The sequence below is a fragment of the Balaenoptera acutorostrata genome, chromosome 7 (assembly GCF_949987535.1).
Source record: "Balaenoptera acutorostrata chromosome 7, mBalAcu1.1, whole genome shotgun sequence".
NCBI lineage: Eukaryota > Metazoa > Chordata > Mammalia > Artiodactyla > Balaenopteridae > Balaenoptera > Balaenoptera acutorostrata.
This window is the reverse complement of record NC_080070.1, coordinates 73,914,201-73,936,596: the sequence shown is the minus strand read 5'-3', so window position 1 is coordinate 73,936,596 and position 22,396 is coordinate 73,914,201. Positions and strand designations below refer to the sequence as shown.

At 41.9% G+C, this 22,396-nt stretch overlaps 1 protein-coding gene across 1 annotated transcript; it reads left to right on the top strand.

Annotated features, from left to right (window-relative positions):
- Positions 1–240: 240 nt before the first annotated feature.
- TWIST1 (twist family bHLH transcription factor 1) lies at positions 241–2,233 on the top strand. Its single transcript, XM_007164904.2, has 2 exons — positions 241–1,042; positions 1,570–2,233. Exon 1 carries the CDS (start codon positions 389–391, stop codon positions 998–1,000), a length of 612 nt encoding a protein of 203 aa, XP_007164966.2. The 5' UTR covers positions 241–388; the 3' UTR covers positions 1,001–1,042; positions 1,570–2,233.
- Positions 2,234–22,396: the final 20,163 nt, after the last annotated feature.

The following is a 22,396-nucleotide window of genomic DNA, read 5'->3' as shown; positions in this document are numbered from 1 at the left end:
CAAACTTTCCGCCTGCACGGAGGTATAAGAGCCTCCAAGTCTGCAGCTTTCGCCCAACTCCCAGACACCTCGCGGGCTCGCCGGCACCGGCAGCGTTTCCAGGAGGCCGAGCCGGGTGTGCGTGCGGCCGTTGGGCGCCTTCTTTTTGGACCTCGGGGCCATCCACACCGTCCCCTCCCCCTCCCACCTCCCTCCCCGCCTCCCCCGCGCGCCCTCCCCGCGGAGATCCTCCCTGTCCCTCCTCCCGCTCCCTCCTCCGCGGTCCGCACCGCCCGGGCCGGCGCCGCGCGCGAGGGAAGCTGGCGGGCTGAGGCGCCAGGCTCTCCTCCTCTTCCCCGGGCCGCCCTTCTGCCCCGGGCCTGCGAGGCCGCGCGTTGCCGCCCGAGAGATGATGCAGGACGTGTCCAGCTCGCCAGTCTCGCCGGCCGACGACAGCCTGAGCAACAGCGAGGAGGAGCCGGACCGGCAGCAGCCGCCGAGCGGCAAGCGCGGTGGGCGCAAGCGGCGCAGCAGCCGGCGCAGCGCTGGGGGCGGCGCGGGGCCCGGTGGGGCCGCGGGCGGGGGCGTCGGAGGCGGCGAGGAGCCTGGCAGCCCAGCCCAAGGCAAGCGCGGCAAGAAGTCTGCGGGCTGCGGCGGCGGCGGCGGCGCCGGCGGCGGCGGCGGCGGCAGCAGCAGCGGCGGCGGGAGTCCGCAGTCCTACGAGGAGCTGCAGACGCAGCGGGTCATGGCCAACGTGCGGGAGCGCCAGCGCACGCAGTCGCTGAACGAGGCGTTCGCCGCGCTGCGGAAGATCATCCCCACGCTGCCTTCGGACAAGCTGAGCAAGATCCAGACCCTCAAGTTGGCGGCCAGGTATATCGACTTCCTCTACCAGGTCCTACAGAGCGACGAGCTGGACTCCAAGATGGCAAGCTGCAGCTATGTGGCCCACGAGCGGCTCAGTTACGCCTTCTCGGTCTGGAGGATGGAGGGGGCCTGGTCCATGTCCGCGTCCCACTAGCAGGCGGAGCTCCCCACCCCCTCGGCAGGGCCGGAGACCTAGGTAAGGACCCGGCGCCTCTGCGCCCCTTCGCCGCTCAGGTGGCAGACCGACTGACGGCCGGGCCGCGGCTCCCTGTCCGCCTCGCCTTCCTCCCCGTCTCCTACTCCCCTCTCAGCCTTCCCACCCCACCTGGCACCGCCACCTCATCTCCCGAGCGTCCCTGGAAGGCAGCTTAGTCCCCGCTAGGGAGAGAGGGATGCGCCCTTGTGAGGGGTGTGCGTGTGCGTGAGTGCGCGTGACAGACAGGAGGAAGACTGAGAAAGAGTCGAGGGTCTTGGATAAGGACAGTCTTGCCAGCGCCTCCCTTTCTTTTGGCTTTAAGTTTTCGTTCTCCTTAAAACAAATGTTTCCAAATTCCACCTCCTCCTTTCCGCCCACCCACTTCCTCTTGCCCTTGGGCTGAAATCCTTCCAGGTTGTTCAGCGTAATTTCTCCGTGGTGGTGATAAGAACAGTGCTCACTAGTCTTAGAAAACAGCCACAGAGACCTAAACAATAACCAACTTTCCCCCCTCTGGGTTTTTGCAGATGTCATTGCTTCCAGAGAAGGAGAAAATGGACAGTCTAGAGACTCTGGAGCTGGATAATTAAAAATAAATATATATGCCAAAGGTTTTCTTGGAAATTAGAAGAGCAGAATCCAAATTCAAAGAAACAGGGCGTGGGGCGCACTTTTAAAAGAGAAAGCGAGACAGGCCCGTGGACAGTGATTCCCGGACGGGCAGCGGCACCATCCTCACACCTCTACATTCTGATAGAAGTCTGAACAGTTTGTTTGTGTTCCTTTTTTTTTTTTTTTGACGAAGAATGTTTTTATTTTTATTTTTTCATGCATGCATTCTCAAGAGGTCGTGCCAATCAGCCACTGAAAGGAAAGGCATCATTATGGACTTGCTCCATTTTAAAATGGTAACAATCAGAGGAATTTTAAGAACACCTTTAGAAATAAAAATACTGGGATCAAACTGACTTGCAAAATCACAGTCAGTTAATTCCTTTTTTCATTCTTCCTCTGAGGGAAAAAAAAAAAACTTAAAATACAAAAACAACACTCTATTTATTTATTGATGACCCATGGTAAAATGCAAATAGATCCGGTGTCTAAATGCATTCATATTTTTATGATTGTTTTGTAAATATCTTTGTATATTATTTTTCTGCAATAAATAAATATGGTTGAAAATTGTCAGAACCTTAAAGTTTGGTCTATATTTTTAAAGGATTAAGTTGGAGGTAAAAACCTGCTTGTTTAACTCTGGAGACACCCAGGAGGGTGAGGGAGCACTAATATAAACAAAGCAGTGAAAAACTCAAAACTAGTTACTGACAGGTACAGGCATGTTATTTAGAAAGACAGCTTTATCATTATTCCTGTTGGGTGTTCAGTGGACTTAGCATCTCCCCTTCATCTCTTATCAGGTCCCCAGACAGCAAAAACTTAATAGTTATTCACCTCTCTTGCTTATATTTTGAGAAGGCAGCTGTAAAACAGTTAAATGCAAATAAGCACTACGAACTCAGCACTATTTTCTCTTTGTTTTTGTCATGATTTCTACTCTATGAGGATTTTTAAATAACAGGTTTATTTCAGTGAAGGGATGCATAAAGTGTTATCAAAATTATCTATCTATACACATATAAATGAATACAAATGTATAGAAAATAAAGTTTAATTTGGCATGACAGAATTCCATTTATAAAGTAATTCGCTTAACTCTTCTTTCATGAATGAGAATGACATTTAATGTTAAGTTTGCTAAGAAGACAAGCCAAAGTTAAGAATATTTTCCCATGTTGATGTTGTCCATTTGGGAAGCATGCTCCTTCTTTATATGTAAAGTACATACAGCTGTGGAGTAGAACACAATAAAGAACCTGAACTTTCAGTATCTTTGGTAACTATTGGAACAGTTACAGTTTTAAATGCTATAGCTATTCATTTTCTGGTCAGTTCATAAGCAAATATCCAAAATTACACAGAATTTTTCCCTGGTTACTTACATGTATACAAAATCTGATTTAGTTAAGTAAAGGAGTAACAGGGACAAATGTTGCTTGATTTTTAATTTCATTCTGGTTATTTCTGGGCCAGAAAAATACTGGCTTTTATAATGAAAAACATTAGAAATAGTGACTTTGTATCCCTAAGTTCTTAACTTTTGTATCCAGTTTATTGCCTTCAAGTATAATTAGGGATGCTTTCAAACTGGCAAATAATTTTGCTGCCTAATTCAAATAATGACTGTGGCAAATAAGTGTATGAATCCAAACAGATAGTGTTTGCTCAGCTCAGGTTGAGGTTATTATATTGCCTGAAGGTTTTTTCCCCCTCTCCACACATCATAGAATGCTGACATAACAATATTGTAAATTTATTATTGTGAGTATTTTAGACCATGTTTTACAATAAGGAGCCTGTAGAATTTACTTATATTAAAAGATTAGTGAAAGCTTAGGGAAATAATTTTTTAGATTCTGATAGTCCTTTATAAAATAACAAGACGGAAACTGATTTTTTGTGGAGTGTGTGTGTGTGTGTGTGTGTGTGTGTGTAGAGCAGAAATGTAAAGAGGGTGCCCTAGAAGGATGAGGGAGATCATCAAGATGGTAATTCTCTCTTTTGTGTGTGTCATTGAACCACCTCCATTTTCTAAATTGTTCATGGAGGAATCTTGTTACTAGCTTGGCCTGACTATTTGATATTTCAGATTTCTTGATGTACATCAGAATGGAGCTGACCATCCTTGCTGAGAAGGTAATTTCTATCTTAACCTCTGATGATGTAGAAACTAGAAGTTTCAAAAACGGTAGCCATCCATTTGCCTTTTTTTTCTTTGTGTGTGTGTGCATGTGTGTGTGTGTGTTGTTCTCTCCACTTTTCACATAAGAGAAAAGACTTGGAAGAAAATCAAATGCCACATTTATGTTGAGTAATACTAAATACTAAACTGAAGGTAATATTTTCCCCGAGATTTTCAGATAAATAAATGAATGAAAGAAAGGTGGTGAATAGTTTTACTTTGAATGAGAAGGATTCATGGTGGAAAATATTAACTATTAGAATACAATTTTCAGCTTGCCAGACTATATGTGTATGCCCAACCTTCCCCACCCCATACACACCACAGTGCCAATTCGTTTTTAGAATAGAAATGAGGCACCTGTGTTTCTATCAATATTTCCTATTTTCATTTTATTTCATTTTATTTTTCCTACCTATTGTTATTTAAAGGACATTTAGGATGAATTACCTCTGTTTCAGAAGTGAGAATTTAATACGATTTCTGGACCCAGGAGTCTTTACCCTTCAGCCAGAATGTGTTCACTGAAGGGAAAGTATTGTATTAAATTGTCTTGGGTGAATTCTAAACAATTGAATGTTTCCTTTACTGTGCACATAATTTTTTAATCTTGCTTTTAATTTCGTTGGATTGACAGCCTTCAGTCATAAAGCAGTAAATTTTTGTTCCCATTACACACATTTCCCCTCTTTGTGCACACACTTGCTAACAAACACATGCACAGATGATAATTCATGCACAGTTGCAGGTACCCTCCCCAAAGTGGAACATATTAATAAAATAACGTCAAAGAGCAGAAACTCACACAACGTGTGTACTTTTCCCCCACACTCAGCAACCGACACAAGCTTCTTGCTCCTTCGGTCCTCAGGCTCATATTCATAATGGAGCTTTTTAAGGGACATTTGGCCTCTTGCAAAAAAGTAGAGCATTTTGCACATTCCACGGTTTGGCAGACTCAGAGCTGGTTATTTTCTCTAGACCGGTATCAAGTTCTTCTCAGGCATATGATTTCACTTGAAGTCCTGCCCAGGAATCCTTCAAAGTGAGCGTTTGTCCCGCTCTCATGATGTCAGGCGGTTTTCCCTGCATCTGTAATTTGAAGAAAAACAAACCAACCTGCGGGGAACAAACGCCACGGAAACCCAAACAGAACTCCGTGGGGAGCGGGAGTCTCACCTGCGGCGAGCGCGGGAGGGGGCGCGGGCCCGGACTCCCCTGCGTGGGTGGCGGGCGGCCGCACGGTGGGGAGAGTGACCGTGTCCGTGGCCTCCTGGGACAGCGCGGACGGCCCCAGCCCCGGGCCCAGCGTCAGGCCGCTGCGCGGAGGAGGCGGCTCCAACTGTCAGCGGTAGCAAGGGCAGCAGCAGCAAGAGAGTCAGGCAAAGGCCCAACCTCATATTTCCAGAGACAGGACCGCATTAGCGACAAACAGGGGTCGGGAGAGGGATCCACGCGGGCCACTTTTCCAGAATTTTCTACTGGTGTGTCGTAAAGCGTGTCCCACCCCCAGCAGCGGCGACTGTGGAAAGAAAGTGTATCGGCAAAGTGGAAGGAGAAATAGGTTTCCTCATAATTTCTGAAAGCGGATCACCCCACTATTTGCCAGGCACCTCGAAAATGCAAACAGGATTATGAATGATCCTTACTTACTGAACAGCAAAAGATAGACCTAGTAAACAGGGCACGGGATACATTTTTCCATTCGCTTTTGTCCCAAGGCCCCAGGATGTGAGCCCACTTAATATTCTCAGCAAATCAAAGCACGTGTCCTTTGAAGAAGGTGTGTAATTGGAGTTTAAGGCATGTATGGAATTCCCAGATGTCCATAAAGTAAGAAGGAGCATGTGGCAGGTCACTGGAAGCTGGGGCAGGTTAAAATCACTGGCACAAAATTCCGCCTTTTATATTCTCTTTTATAAGGACCACGGAGATAAGCCTTGGGGAAAGGATGGGACGGGATCATAATGAATATCCAGCTTCTCGTATCAGAGTCACAGTAACCATGGTAAAAAGCACATGGTCAGAAAACCTCAAAGAAAACACTCAATTATAGCCGGGATTTCGTGGGCGCCCTGCAATGAGATCGTTTGGGGTTTGCTGCAGCGAGGGCCTCCAACTGCCTGCCGTCTTTCTTGTTTACGTGGACTATTTTCTTTTCCTTCTATTTTTTTTTTCCCCTCTCAAGTTTGTGGATGTGTCTTCGTACTTATGCGTGCGATTTAGGCTGAAGCCAGAGGAACAAAATTCCAGATTAGGAAAAGAAAAAGCGATTCTAAAAACATTCATCCTAGAAGGCAGCCTTCTTGGGGGAGGGGAGATTGCGAGCAAGTGAAATTAAGTTTCTGTAAAACATGCAGTTTAAACATCTACCAGAGAGAGCGAAAAGACAATCATCAAAATCAGCTGCTCCCTATTACTCATTCCACTGAGGTATATATGGATGTGTATGAGAGGGTCGAATCTAAGCGCGAGTTTGCCTGCTGCTTATTAGGCAGGTTTCTTTGTTTGTTTGTTTTGTTTTGTTTGTTTTTGGTCTAAAGCCAGAATCGAAGGAAATAGGAGTTTTCTCCTTGAGTTCAAGATGGTGCCCTCTCTCACCTGCACAGTGGAACCAGAGGCGGGAGACGCAAGGATCGGGGTGTCTGCGGAAGAGACTGGCCCTGGCAAAGGTTGGCGCTGGGAAGCGGGTGATGTGGGACCATCTGGGGATGGGGGTCCCAGCGAAAGGGGCTGGAACAAAGCGTTCCACAGACCCCACCAGTGAGGCAGGCGGGGAGGGGGAAAGGGACGCGCCTGGGGTGACGTGAGTGTGACAAGTGAAAAGTTAAGCAGGTACCTGAAGGAAGTTTATCTTGCCCAGATGTTAGGGCTTTTATGAAATGTCACGTGAAGAGAACAGATGTACAACTTGCAAATGGGGACACGCCTGTAAATCCAAGGGAGGCAAATGCTTGGAGGGAAAATCCAGGCATAAATCATCAACCTCCTTCTCTAGATATCTATTTTCTCCTTTAAATATTTGCTTCCGGAAAGGGAAGACACATCCTAAGTGCGTCTTCCAGAAGTCACGATCCAATCTTCTGGGCAGCACTCCCCCCATCACCCCCCCCCGCCCCCCATCCTCTAGGTGTCTTGGGTGTGGATGGTTTGGATGGAGGGCAAATTTCTTTCCTGCTCGTGTTTTCTTTCTTCACATTCCCCATCCCCCACGTTACTCTCTTGGCTTCTCAAAGACGTTTGATCCTGAGAAACATATCGGATCTCGGTTTGGAAAAGCTGAAACTAATCAATTGCCTTTTTGAAGGGGTAGAGAGTGATAAGAAGAGCGAAGGAATGCCAGGCCTGACAGACCCTAAACCTCCAAGATGCTTGGATGGGCTGAAAGATGAGCGGGTGATCCCTCCCTCCTGGGGCGGGATCCAGAGCTCTGGGGATCCCTGCTGCCGACAGGGTAGGGATTTCACCAAGTTAAATGATTGGTTTGGTTGAAAGGATTTTTTTTTTTTTAATGACTTGTACAGATAGGGCTTTTTTTTTTTTTTTTTTTACCCTACATGCAAGAAGGAAGTTCAGTTTATAAACAAAATTAAAATGAATTAGCAGTTGCCCAGTTGTGGAACAGTCTAATTCCTTTCTCTGTTTTCAAGAGAGATGTTCATAGATGTTACTGTGAATATTACCATGTGGCACAGGCTTGGGTCTCTGCCCATGTTAAGGTTTTAAATATTTGTCGACAGTAACTTTAAGGTTGTACATTAAATGAACTGTGCTGTGGCTCTTCAGTTAAATGCAACACTATTCCTAAGTCTTTGTTAAATTGACATTGCACCTGGCTTACAGTTATTATATAGCCACCCATTCAGCTTTCTTCTTTAAGCAAAAATTCAAAGTTGGAGTATTTTTTCCACAATATTAAATGTAAATTTACTGTCAGAATTTACGTTATTCCTTTTTGGATTTCCAAAGGTGTGGTCAGAATTGAAATAGATCCAAAGTGATCACATTAGCTTTAAGGGTTAACAGTTTTTAAAATGCACAAGACCAGATAAACAGACATACCTTTTCTCTCTATAGCATTTAATCTAAATACCCATCTAGCCATCCCTGGAGGAACTTAACCTTGACTTACCACCTGTGGGTGCATAACATATCTGGTGATAGCCCCCAAAGTGCCCTGGACAAAGATCTCAGATCCTGACCCTCTGGATTTGCCCAGCCTAGATGAATGTTGGGTTGGACCCCAACTTGCTGACTCTGCTATGTAAAGCTTTCCTCTGAGGCTTCCAGAACTCCATTTCTAAACATAGTACTGGACAAAACAGTCCACATTTCTTTTCCTCTTTTGTTCCTGAAACTTTACACCAATCAAAGAATTGTTACTATTGTTGAAAGCCAACATGCAGCAAACACAGACCTTCTCAGTCCTGCAAGCTTAGCAATGACAATGAATCCTTCAGAGAGGTCTGCTGATGCACCCCTAAATCAGTGTTGCGTTCCTGGGGCAGAACCCTACCTTCCAGAGCAGCATTCTTTACAATGTTCTTAAAGCCCTTTTTCACATCATGGAAGAAGGAAATTTCAGTTCGTCTCTTGCTAAGGTTGCCTCTCGCCTCATTCCTCCCTGACTCCTCTTGCTACCCACCCCATCAATACACACCTTTTAAAACTTCTAACTTTGAAACGTATAAAAGAGACTTGGAGCAGAGAATCCTTCCTCTTCCTTTTTTCCAGGCCCCGACTGAGTGAAACTTAAAACACATCTCATAGATCAGTTTTCCTTCTCTGAAGTTAGGCAAGTCCACGACCCGGATTTTCAAATGGCCCAGGCTGGAGTCTGCAATATTTAATCCAGTCAGCTATTAAATGTCCTCCGGCTAAATCAAGAGTATAAGGATCCTTACCGGGATAATGATACCAAGAGCAGTTTGGTGAAGGAAAGGGGGGCTGGGAGGGGGCAGAAGACTCCAGGGATCCTTTGATTTGGAAAATCCTGTTTTTAGAACTCCTGTCGGAGTAATAACAAAGAAACATGAAAGAACAACTCTTTGTTCCAGGATATGGTTTTAATGAAATACTACTACCACGCGCGCGCGCACACACACACACACACACAAATCTACTATTAATAACCGCTTCTGAGACTCCGCTTTTCCTTTACCTATTAGGGAGCAGGAGGCTGTGTAACGTGATCCCCTCTCCCCCTTCTCCCGCTGCCTCCTTTCCTCCCCAATTAAGCCAAAGTGGTTGCTCCGGTGAGTCCCGGCCCCCGCAGATAACCGTGGACTGCTGCCCTCTGCATCCCGACTCTGGTCCCTTCTATTAGCAAAGCCAGGCCCCCGGGGACTTAACTACGAGGGCTTCGCCTTCTCCCTTCCGAAAGCGGGCCCCCGCACTTTGGGAACAAGTTCTCCCGGTCCCTGGCTGGAAGCCTTGTTAGGACCCCAACACTTGTGGCACCAAGGGGATGGCGTGCCCCAAATCTGCCTGCCTTGGCTCCCAGCTGACCCTGCCCGGAGCTTTTTTTGTTGATTTAAAACACCCGGAGGGACTGCAGCTAATAGAGCAAATGGGGCTGGGGGGAGGGGAGGGGAGCGAAGAGGCAGGGGGTGAGGAATCGCCAGGGAAAAAGAAACAGCATTTGGGAAGTGCCGGGGGGGGGGGGGGCAAACTTTTAGGCAGCTGGGACGAGGCATTTTAGCAGCCGCGTCTGTCCTAAGTAGTGGACAGAGAAAACCGAGCCTGATCAAAGAGTTTCTTTCGTAAATCACGCGTAAGAAATGGATTGTGAGGAGTAAAAGACACGTGTCGAGTCATCACAACCCCGGTGTCCGCTCGCAGCCCGCGGGGATCATGACGCCCCCTCTCGCGGAATCCGCGCGCCCAGCGCGTCTCCCACCAGGGGATGTATGTGGGGGGAGGTCTCTCCTGCCCGGTCCTCCCCACCCCCATCCCCACCCCACCCCCTAGCTTCCGCCGTAGACGCCGGGCCCGGCCATCCGTGCTCCATCCAGACTTGAGATTTCAGTACAATCGGTAGATTTTGGATTGACCAAGGAATTCGTGGGAAAGAGCTGGGGTCTTTTCATTTCCGAGGCGAGAAAATTGCTCTCTCAGAATCGAAGACATCTCCCTTCCAGGTCCCCTCAGTGTTCTCGTCCCTCTGACGATCCCTCTTGCGAGAACTCGGAAATTTGCAAAGTGTTACGGTGCAAATGTAACGCAACCCAGGGAGTTCAGCGAGAGCAGAAATTGCCTGGGCGGGTGTCTTCTGTTCGGAGTTGTGTTACGTTTCGAACAACTAGGTTTGCAGCGCTAGAGTCGTAGGTAGCGAGTGGTTGCTGTCCTCCAAACTAGCACCAAGTGGATTTTTTTCTCCGCCTCCCACGTCCCAAACCCCGGACTCTCCCGCACCTGCTCCTGCTGGTTGAAAAAACAAGCGAAAGTGAATGTCCAGTCCCGCGTGCAGAACGCTCCCGCCAGCTGTTCGGAGTACTCCAGAAACGCGTATTGGGCGAGTTTAGAAGCGCTGTGGTTGGCTGTCTCCAAGAAAGCAGTTGACAATGTTAAGAAAAGATAGGTTTGTGAATTTCGTGCGGGGGATTTACAGCGGCAATGCCCCTTACCCCTTCTTGTTTCCTCGGTTTTAGCATCCTCTAGATAAGCAGGATTTTGCTTATAATAGGTGTTTATGGTTCCAGGAATTGCACTTTGATCTAGGATTTTGGGGGTCGAGTGTCTAAGGGGTCTCTAGACGCTTGTCTGATTTGAATGCTTTTCAGGATGATTTATGGCGAAAGGCTCCTTTCTGACACTTCCAGATGCCAAAGCTCTTACCTTCCAGGCAGGGGTGAGGGAAACCTGCCTTCAAGAGCCGCGCGGACCGGGAGCCCACGCGCCTACCGCGCCCGCCTGCCGGCCACGCTAAACTGACAGTGTGCACCAGCCTTCTTCTGGAGCAGCTGATAACCTTTCCCCGCCTTCCAACTAAGGAGGAGGGAGGGCCCTTCTTTTTATGATGACAAAGCTACGGAGGGAAACCAAGTCACCCGCCTGTAAAGTTAGTTTCTTGCAGTTAGCTATTTTATGCAATTAAGCACCTGCTCCCGCCCCGTTGATGGTTTGGTGTTAATACGATTTGACCCCAAATGTGAAGCGGGGCGGGAATAAGCCCTCCGTTGGGACCCCTGGTGGTTTCACCCTCCGGCCTCAGCCTCTGGCCGCGGCCGCGAGAATCGCTGTTCTGGTTCCCGCGGGGCGGAGGCCCGGGCGGCGCTCAGAAGCTGCCGGGGCGTCAGGGGGTAGGAGGCGATGTCTTCTCGAAAGCTCCCTGCCGTCTCTGGACGGCGAAGCGAGGCCAGGAAAAATAACCCTCCCGACTCAATTACTGTGAGCTCCACCGGGAAGCTGAAAAGCTGAAATGTGCGCCGCTGCAGGGGGGCAGGTCAGACAGGGCGGACACTAGCGCGATTTTAGGGGACCCCTAAGGCCGGCAGAACTGAGAACGCGCTAAAGACATTTGTCAACCTGAAGCTAAAGGTGGGCCCGACCCACAGTAGCCTCCAGCGGACGCTTTTCCCAGAGGAAACGAGGGAGGTTTTTCAGCCATTTTTTCTCCTTTCGAGGTGTAACAGATTGGGAACTGGGGAGGAGAAACTTTGTTTTCTTTCTTCTTTCCCAAGGTGAAGGCAAATTACGGAAGGAATTAGCCGCGCAGGCTTGAAGACCAGCGGTGAGGAGGGTCGAGGCCAGGGCACCGCTAGCAAATGTCTGCTTACAGAGGAAGGTTTGGGCCTGAGTGATAGTCTGGTTATTTGCTTAGAATCCCACAAGGCTGGGAATCTGTATATTTCGGGAACAGTGTCTGACCATTTCAGTATTTTTTTGATGAACATTTACCCCCCTTCCTCCCGTGTCCCTTCGACGTTAGTAACTTGAAGGTCAGAGGTTTGTTTTCCCAGTGGAAAAGAAGGCTGATTTCCTGGGTGAAAGAGAATGGTTTAACTTGAGAGGCTTTTTTAAAACCTTATTTCCCAATGCATAAGTTTTCTTCGTTCTTCATTACCGTTACCAAACAAGGAACCAGATCAGTTTATTGGCTTATGTAGAACCGATCCTGATTTGATAAGCTTAATCATATGACAGAAGGTGTAGTGATTATCCCCTCCTCTCTCTCAAAGGGCAGCTTGAGAGTTTTTGAAAGTCACTGCTTTTTCCTTGAGTTCCCATCACCATATCAAAAGACTCAGGTCACCTCTTGTCTTTTCTGTATGTATATATTCAAGAGCATAAAAATATTAAATAAAAAACTTTCCCAACTTCAATCCTATCAAATGTTTAACAGCTGAAGGATATTCATCTTTAGGAGGCAGGCCAAAATGTCAATAAAAATTTAATTATTTCTGAAACATATGGGAGCACTTACAAGACCCAAAATGCGATACTAAGTATTGATATTGAGAGGAAACCAAACAATATATTTTCATATTTGCTGGTCAAGACCTTATACCCCCCCCCCCAAAAAGTTTCACAAGCCACAGAAATTTTTATTTTTTCTGACCAGGTTTCTAAAACTAGCATGAAAGACAGGTTGGTGGTCAAAGGGGTCATGTGTATTCTGTGTAAGGAGAAATTAGTGTTGAACTCCTATGTGTTTGGCATTTATTTTCTGTAGAAGACTGTCATGTCTACCATAGCAAATGTTATTTCATTGGGGGGAGGAGGGAAGGTGTACACTGGTGTGGCCATTTTAAATTTTTAATAGCTAACACAAATTGCCTTCTGAAACGTTTCATCCAAATATTCTTTCAACCTATAATTCTGCCGTGTTGAGAGATGGCCCTTTACACTGGAAGGTGACATAGGTGGTGTCGGCTCTGTGGTGACATAGGTTGGTTCTGTAGTTGGCTGGGATGAGCAAGACCCACGTGAGACTTGGAATAATCTCTTTTTCCACTTATGAGCTGCAGCTTCTTTTCCACTTATAGCTTACATAGGACTTTTGAGTTCTAAGAAATGACAGCAAACTTTAACTGCTGAATTGCAGGTTAATCTGCTGGTTGGCTACTGCTTTTGGACCAATCCTTCGATAAATCCTGATATTGGTAGTCGTTTTGACTTCATTGTCATTATTTCCAGTTTTCCTTGTGGTTCATTTCACAATGCCTTCAAGAGTTGCTTTGGGTACCTGGTTATCTGTTTCCCTAGACAACAGGTTCCCAGGGTCAATTTTAGCCTGATGGTGATTTGCGTATCTTCCTTGATTGGTTACCAGTGGGCTCTCTACCGTGGCTATGAAGTCACCATTTCTCTCAAGGTTTAGATTCATTTAATTCAACCATTTAATTTATGGCAAAGGACTCTGAAGTCCAGAGTGTTTAGGATATTTGTCCAAGACTAATTGGGCCTAGTCCAGTGCTTTTTTCCTCTACTTGGGGGCGTGATTTTAAGATTTTAAGCAGGTTAGTAAACTCCAGAATTGGCCTGTGTACTAGGACTACCCATTTCTTCCAGCTAAGCAACTATCCTCCAAGGCTCACTATCTTTCTCTTTTACTACAAAGTCTTGCATAAACAAAGTAGACAAGACCACGACTGATAAATGAGGCTGGACACTACTCTGCATAGACATAACACCTGGTAAATTGTAAAGGCCAGGATCCTATTTAGCTGTTTTATCTTTTCATTTCCTAAGAATGAAAATGAGTATGTCTTTATTTATACTAAAAATTCCAATAGTAATATTATGAATATGTGTACCTTTCAGAGTACTTTTTATTTTATTTTGATTTTTACAATTACTGATACAAAGCCTTGTTTGTGGAAAAATGCCCCAAGACCATTATTTTTGCCTTTTATAAGGATAATTACCACTAAGAATACTCTTATGAATTCAAGACTGTTGGAGAAAGAAAGATAATTTAACTAGCATGTGCAGAAACTGTTTGTTGGGTAGAAAAACCAGGAGTACAGTTTGCCCCATGGAGTGATTATGGAATGAGGCAAAACCAAAGGAGAGTCATCATAAGTGGGTTTTCCTACTCTGTACAGATGTTCCCAGAGGCCTTTTGAATTTGTGATCTACAATGCTATTCTCATGTCTGACATGCTTTCCTAGTGGGTTTTGTTTTCCTGAGTTACTGATGCAAAGAACAACTTGAAATCAGATTATAGGTAGCACAATTCAGAAAAATAACAACCTAGGTAAAGAGTGTGTGAACTTATTCAAATATATGGCCACAAGTGACTCTCACTTACTCCTAGAATATATCTACCCAGTTGTCTGATTTTACAGCTAGAGTGAAACATCAGTATATCTGCAGAAGCAATTTCGAAATGTTCACTCTTTCCCAAGCACTTTTCCCCAAGTGACAGGCTGTGTGGGTGGCCACTATGATACTGCCTTAAATTAAACAGATGCATGATTATTCAGTCAACAAACATTTCTTGAAGTTCTCTCTAACGTCTGAAGCCTATGTGGAAGTGACTGTGTCATGCCCATCATAAACAAACAAAAGCGCCTCTAATCACAGAAGGCTGGTCTCACCTGTGGCTATTTGCTGCGTGTGCACAGAGGCCCTTACAGTAGTTACTTCGCCCCCAGTTTTGTTTGCTATTCTGAAGTAGTGCAGAAAATTAGGACTCTCCTAAGTGTGGAAGAATAGGAGTGGAGGGGCAAACCTGGTCCCTCTCCATTTAGCATTCTAAAATTGGAAACTTGACAAAGAGAGTAGAGTGAGTGAGAGAACACTTTTTTTTTTTGCCTTTGCTATTTTTATTTCTTTTCAATGTACATTCATCAATCTGTAGCAAAATCCTGTAGATTAATAGTTGCTTATTAGACTTTATACTTTTGTAGACAGATGCCTATCCAGCTCACTGTTAAAATCCCAGCACCTTGCTTAGCACCTGTCACATGGCATTTTTGTTGATTTGAACTAACATCACCGTTATACTAATAGGGAAACTGAGGTAGAGAAGCACATGTAAAAGAACATAAAAAACGACAATATGACAGTCCCATACTCTTATAGCGGAGGAATTCATATACATGTCTCTCAGGTTTATGTTTAGAGTGAAAACCCAAGTAAGCACAAAATAAGACATTTATTAAAACACTGATATTCAGACATTTATTTCAACTCAAGTGTTTTAGAGTGTCTTTCTGTTTGGAGCCCATAGCTGCCATTGTCCTATGCGATTTCTTTGTGTGAATATGTAAAGGGAAGCTTTTATTTTTTTCCCCCTGCGGCATATGGCTCGCCTGTAAAAGCAGTCAGAGTGGGGCTGATTTCAGGCCTCATTTCCCCGTGGACAAGTGCCTTTGTTCAGTGAACATCCCTCACAGCCATACGTAGCAGTCTTGGCACCCCAAAAGCAATCATTGTCAACTTTAATAAGGAATCTGGCTAGCTTATTATCAGTGCATTTTCATGTCTCTGAAATTGATTCCACTTGATTTCTACGAAAGATCCAAACTCAGACTCTCCACATGTGCTTCTTAACCAAACTGGGGCAGTCTACCCAGAAGGGTACCTTCTCCTGCTCCAGCCAATTGGGGTTTCCATTTGCCTATATTCCTGTGCCATAAACAGCTCTACATTGCCCTGTCGCCTCCTAAAACAGCATAATCACTGATAACTAAACAATACATGTGAATCAGTATCTACTGAAAAAACTGAAACTCCAAGTTACTTACTTATTGCATGTATGCACACATATTCCAAACCCAAGAGTGGCGGTTTAGAGATTGAAGTATAATTGATTGTGAATTGAAAAGAGGCATTTGAAAAATATTTAAAATTTGGTATGATTAGTATGAATGGAGAAAGCTGCTTCTCCACCCCCATTTTTCTCCTGCCTTCCCGCCTTCACTCCAGGGATGCGGTGAATTTGTGTAATTTAAGGCAGGTGGTCCACATAGTAGGCTGACCACAGAGGATGAGAGAGTGTGCATTTGATACCCTGACTGCTGCTCTTTAATAGACTTTAAATATACTTTGACTATTATTTGGCTTTTGGCTATTACATTTATTTTCACTTTCTTTCAAAGGCTTCTCTCTTTCATTTCGTCATTTTCCACATACTGAAATGTAACCCAGGTCCAATGGCACCAAATAGAGGATTTATCTATATTGTCATCAAACTAAATGCGAAGGAAATATCAAAGGGGAGCAAAGGGCACCGCTATATTTTGGCTTTTGAACACTGACAGAAAAACGCATGCATTTTTCTTTGCCTAGGTAATAACAATACTTTATTTTTATATAAAGCCTTTCATCTGAGAATCTCAAAGGCCTTCAAGATGTCATTTGGGTCTGGCATTCTTCAATTGGCTGCCCTTTGTCTCTTTCAGTAAGGAAACATTCCTGTTGGATGTAGTTTCATAACTGAGCTTGCACTTGGGTATGCACATTCAGAGGTCCAAGGGCATTGAGTGTTTCTTAAATAGATCAAACAAATGACCAGTTATGACATTCTCAAAACAACCCTGAGAGGAAGATGGGTGGCAAAGGTGATTATCTAATTTGCAGGTGGAGCAGTTGTGACACCGCAGGTTAAGTGACCTACCTGAGGGCACACAGTGGAGTCTTTGTTACTGCTGGAAACAGTCATAACATCTACCAGACCATTAGCATGGCTGTCTTTCTTTGACATCCCACCTATCTGCTTCTTCTCCTTTCAGAATGAACACCTCTAAGAAATGGCACCCTTGTGCATATTAGACAAGATTCCAATGCAAGGGAGGAGAATAGAGTAGCAACTTGGGAAATGTTGAACAAAAAGAAGTCTTACTTCTCCAGAAAAATCACACAACTTCTAGTCAAATTAGTGAGTCAAAAAAAAAAAAAAAAGGAATATCCCTTACACATAGAAAGTGGAAGCGTGATCTTTAAGTTCCATTCCTTTTAAATAAGAGAGCATGTGTTGATCTCAGCCAGGAAGCATAGGTATGATGTTTTACGTATTATATATAAATATATATGAATGAATATACATATATATTCTTTAAGCCATGTGCACATTTTAAAACTTAAAAGCATTTTTCATTTATATCTTATTTATGACTCTCTTTTTTCTTTCCTGGAATTTTGTTTTGCCTCATTGTCTCCAAACATAGTCATTTGCTTCAGCATCATAGTTATTAGCCTGAAGATCCCTGAAGTCTGGATTATTCCTCTTTGGCATCACTATATGATTTACTGTTAACTCAGTGTTTGACAGTTCTGACTGTGATATTCTACTTAACATTAATGTTTTAGTATCCTCTTGGGACACCATATCATAATTTACTTTTAGCTTAAAAACTCATTGTCATGTTTGGGGCAGGGATCCCAACTCTGCTTTTGCAAGTAAAGTAACTTCTGTATTTTATTCCATTAAGAAGAGCTAATGGAAGGAATATGTAAGTCTTTTAATAGAGAGGACTTCATAATAAATGAGACTGTAGTTTTCACCTGAGAATAATTATACATTTGAAGCAAAATAATTTATTAGTCAAAAAATTATTTGTTTTGTTTTTCTTTTCTTTATTTACTATTCAATTTGAGTTTCTAAAGTGAAACCTATCTTTTATACAGGATTATCACAAAAAGTCAGAGCAAGATTCTAGAACAATTCTAATATCATATATCCTAAAGCTGTCATTGGTCCATCTTACTGGTAGCCATATATATATATATATATATATATATATATAAATATAAATATATATATATATATATATATAAATAAATAAATAAATCTTGGGTCTGTGTCTTCCTATTTTTCTAGGTTTAGGAATTCTCAGATCCAAAATATGTAATTTAGAAAGTTTGGAAAAAGCTGTTCTGTATATAACATTGGTTTTACCATATCAGGGATAAAAATCTCTAAGTGATATGCCCATTTTCTTTATCTGTACATACCATCTAGGTTCTCAGCTTAGTTTTGATCTGCTCCAGAAAAAATATGCAGAAAAAAGCAGGAGCAATGATGGAAAAAAGTAAAAAACTTGATTATCTTACTTTGCCTGAGTTTGAGAGTCTAGAATCTGAACTGCATTTTGTCATTATTGGTCTCCCTCTCCCACAAAATCTCTATTGCTTAGTGCTCTCTCTATGAATGAGGCCAAATTTGAGAAAGAAGGTGAAGGTTTAGCAACATGAAACAAGGAAAGATGCTCAGAAAATCTTGCTGCTTTATCATATAATCTAAGCATGCTTTTTTCTCTCCTCTTTCTTGTATAGAGTAATGAAACCCCTAATGCTGCTCTTTTCGTTCACTTATGTATCTTTGTTTTGAAGTTATAACATCCTCTTGCATTATTAATTTTGCCCCAAATAAAAGTTACACTTGTGAAGTTAGTTTAGAATGTAAATGAAAAAAAGAGCAAGTCTAATCTAAGCTCCGCCACTTATTAGCTGTGCTGTTTGCCAATTAACTGAATTTATCTGAGCATACGGTTCTCTAAAATTGGGGAGCATGGTAAATTATATCACAAGCATTATCATTCTGTCATTCTATGATCTAATATCTCTAACGATGCTTCAATAAATACAGTTTTAAATTACCATTGTCAATTAGCTTGTCAAGAAATTTTCTCCATCAGTTGCCAAACTTTAAATCTACAAGATCAATTAAAATATATTTTCTAAAAGTATCACTTAAAAATTGTGAAGTGGAAGCATTATTTTAAAATCCAGAAACTCTTTCTGAACTTCAAATTATTATAATTAAAAACAAAAATAATAATGAGATCTGGGAGCAAATACAAAAGCAGTGATGAATCAGTAACATCTCATTGCTTTAAAAACTCATTTGCTACTAGTTTTACTTTCTTGTTAAAAAAACCTATTTGTTATAAATCCCTTAAATTGAAGATTAAGTCTATCTTAAATCATAAGATATCTTTACTAGTCAATATTAATCATGTTCAGCAGCTCATAGCTATGCTATATGCCTATGAGAGACAATGAGTTTGTGTGTTTACCTAACAATTAGCATGCTTATTATTGGTAATGAAAATGAGAGACATAGGAATGTATATTAGCTTCAAGGCTTCTTTAACATAGTAGTTCACAATTCTTTATCAAAATTTCCTTTTTCACATATGACATCAAAGTAAGAGTTTAAAAGTTGAAACTTTTCTTAGGATTCGTGCTCTGAAGTATTTCTGTTTCTTGTTTTGTTTTGTGGTCACTAACCACAGAGAAATTTGTCTTTTTTACGTATACTGGAAATAATTTACTGCTTTTAGAAATATTAAACCACAAAAAAACCCAATGTTAAAGAAACATTATGAGTCTGCCGAAGCCCTGAAAGAGCCAGGAAATTGAGAGTTAATGTGGAAGCTCTGATCTGGCTCTATGTCCAAGGGACTCCAGGACCTCTGAAGAATGACAGGTAGTGCCTAGTCCACATATATGTAAGAATTTTAAAAAGAAAGTATTGACAGGACTTCCCTGGTGGTGCAGTGGTTAAGACTCTGCACTCCCAATGCAGGGGGTCCGGGTTCGATCCCTGGTCAGGGAACTAGATTCCACATGTGTGCCGCAACTAAGACCTGGCACAGACAAAAAAAAAAGATAATAAATATTTTTTACAAAAATAAAATAAGAAGAAAGTATTGGCAAGATGGTATGGTAGAGGGCACACATGGTTAGTACAATTCTCAGACACTAATCACATTTCCTTAATATGAAATAAGTCTTTGTAAACATCAATTCTTGTCTAACCTTAATACCTAGACAAAAGTCACAAATTCTAAAATGACAATGTAGATTCTGATCTGTAGTGTAGATGCATTCAACCATATGAACTTGACAAAAATGATATTCTCCAATGAGATTTTGGAAGTAATATTCACTTGCACAATCTTTGCTTATAATGTATGGGGGAAGCAATACTTTCAAGTCCATCTGTCTTACTGATCTCACTTCAGAGGCCAGAGATTCAGGCTATTCACACAGATTAGGTCTCAGGAAAAAAGTCTCCTTTATGTACATAACACAGAAGGCAAAAGTTCAATGGTTGTAGTGACATATTTTTATAGTTTTTTTCAAACATTATCTTACATATAATCATCTAAAAACTGAAATTCATAAATCAGTCAAGAGAGCAAATTTTTATTGATGAAAACATTTCATCTGGTTTGTTATTCTATTGTATTAAATTGCATAACACGTTTCCTCAAATGCGTGTTTGCATTTTAAAATTTAATTATCATTTAGTTCAGAAAACATATTTTGAATTTTTAATAAGAATATCAGTATTTAAAGTGGTTTTATTTTAAAATAAATTATTAAATACACAATTTATTATCACGATTAAGCTTAATTTACAGCAAAATATCTTATTGGATTAAGTACAATGTTTTAAATTTTTAAAAACTACAAATATAGAAAGACTGGCAGTTCTTGAATTATAGGTATACCCTTGATGGCATTATCGAAGTGCATCGTCATATAATGGTAATAGTGCACTTTTAAAAGTATTTCTGTTGAGCTGGAGCTTTGTCAAAAGAAATAAACAATGATAATTAATTAATATATTGCTTCATATACAGGCATATTATTTACCTTCTTTGTAAATGAAAAAGAAAGGTGGTGAAAACCAACTGTTATCAGTTATTTAAAGTAAGCCCATTTGGAATCAGAAAAATAAAGATTAATTTACATAAATTAGAAATCATAGATTACTTCCAATTTTACTTAAGAAAAATAATTTTTGCTTTTTGATATAAACATTACCTCCCCAAATACAATTTTTATTTTAGAGATCTGTGTTAAAAGCAAACTGACCGTAAGAATGAGACATAATCAATGATATATTTAAGAAATACTGATTTCTTAGTAAACAATTCAATTCATTGAAAACTGCTAATTTTCCTCCCTATACTAGTGATTTCAGAAAATACTGGTAAAATAGCAAATAGTTAGTGAGAAATATTTAACAGCCTATTAAACTAGGAATTAAATTATTTTTATACTTTGGAAAGAATTGTTGCATCCTAAAAATACTTTCTATGTTGATTACATATATATTAGTTTAGATCTAAAATCTTGTTTTCTATATTTGAATATGGAAATATTTAAAACACATTGTTGAATTAAGATTATACAATAAAGTATTTCCAGATTCAGGAGCATAATTATAATTTTTCATATTACATATTCCAAATCATAGATTTGATTGGGTTGCAGTTCATATGTAAATAAATAAAATTATTCAATTTTAACATAATTTCCCTCATAAACACAGGAAGCACATCACCAGGTAGAAAAAAGAGTACATGAACATAAGCTGTCATAATGCTCTTCTAAAAATTAAACTTTGTAGGCTTAAAAAATCACAGCTTTGCAAATAAGAGGCATTTTGCTTTTCTATTCTAGGTTTAAAGGAGGACATTTGACACATTTACATGGCAAACTTAGTCAATGTTTGGAAATGCTTTGTAGTGGCCAAAAGCTGTGCATTTCCTTCTGTTGACCTGATTTTTTTTTTCTTCCAATAAAGTTAATTAATAGAAGATGCATCAAACAGGATTATTGCAGATGTGCACATACTGCAATGCTAATTGCTCTTATTTTTTACAATCCAGTCCTGCACATGCTTTAATTTATATTTGCCTGACTTAGCTTTTTAGTGAATTAGCGGTACTCTGCCACACACTGAATAGTAATGTGCTTGCATCACTCGATTATCTCAGATGCATTATTGTCTAGAATCCATGCTCCTAATTTCCTTACCACCCACACCCATCTCTTTCCTCTGCTTGGAAGGCTGATTTGTGTTAAGAAGGGACCACCAAGCTATTAACTCTAGGACATAACTAGCATTGTTCATAGAGAGTGGGTCTTATGATCATGTCACATTTTAACTCTTCCACCAGCATTATCCTTGTTTCCCCAATGCTTTCAAGAGGCAATAACTCGAAATGCCTCGCATGGAAATGATAAACTGCCTGTTGTGCCTTTTCTTTGAAGGAGTTCTCCTGCAGAGTATCATATTTAAATAAATTGCCATTGAGTTTAGCAAGCAGCACAATCATGCCCATTGAGGTGGAGTCTTTTGATCATATTTTGTAATGCAATCAAGGATCACATGAGGATTCTGGAACAGGCCAGCCTTGCTGTGTGCTAAATAGGCAACAGGAGAAAGAAAACATTAATTGCCCTGAATCCCCCTCACATAACAAAGCACACCTGTGTCCCAGATACTACAGACCCCCCCCCAAGGCAATGGTTACATCTACAACCACAGTAACTCTTTTCACTTGATTGATCAGTAATTTCAGTCAAACCAGCAGATTAAAAAATATTGCTGATATATTCACATTGTCTAAAAAGGTCAAATGTGTGCACATCAGCACAGCTCTTATGTACTTTTACATGGTTGAATGCACTAGATGGGGAGCAGTATACCTGGGTTCTAGGTGCACCTATTTGTTTATTGAGTCAGTTGACATCTCTGCCATTAGTCTACCCCTCTCTCACACCCTCTTAGAAGTCAGCAGGACCTGAACAATAACTGCCTACTTACTGAAACAGTTGTCTTGAGGATGATATGAGTGAA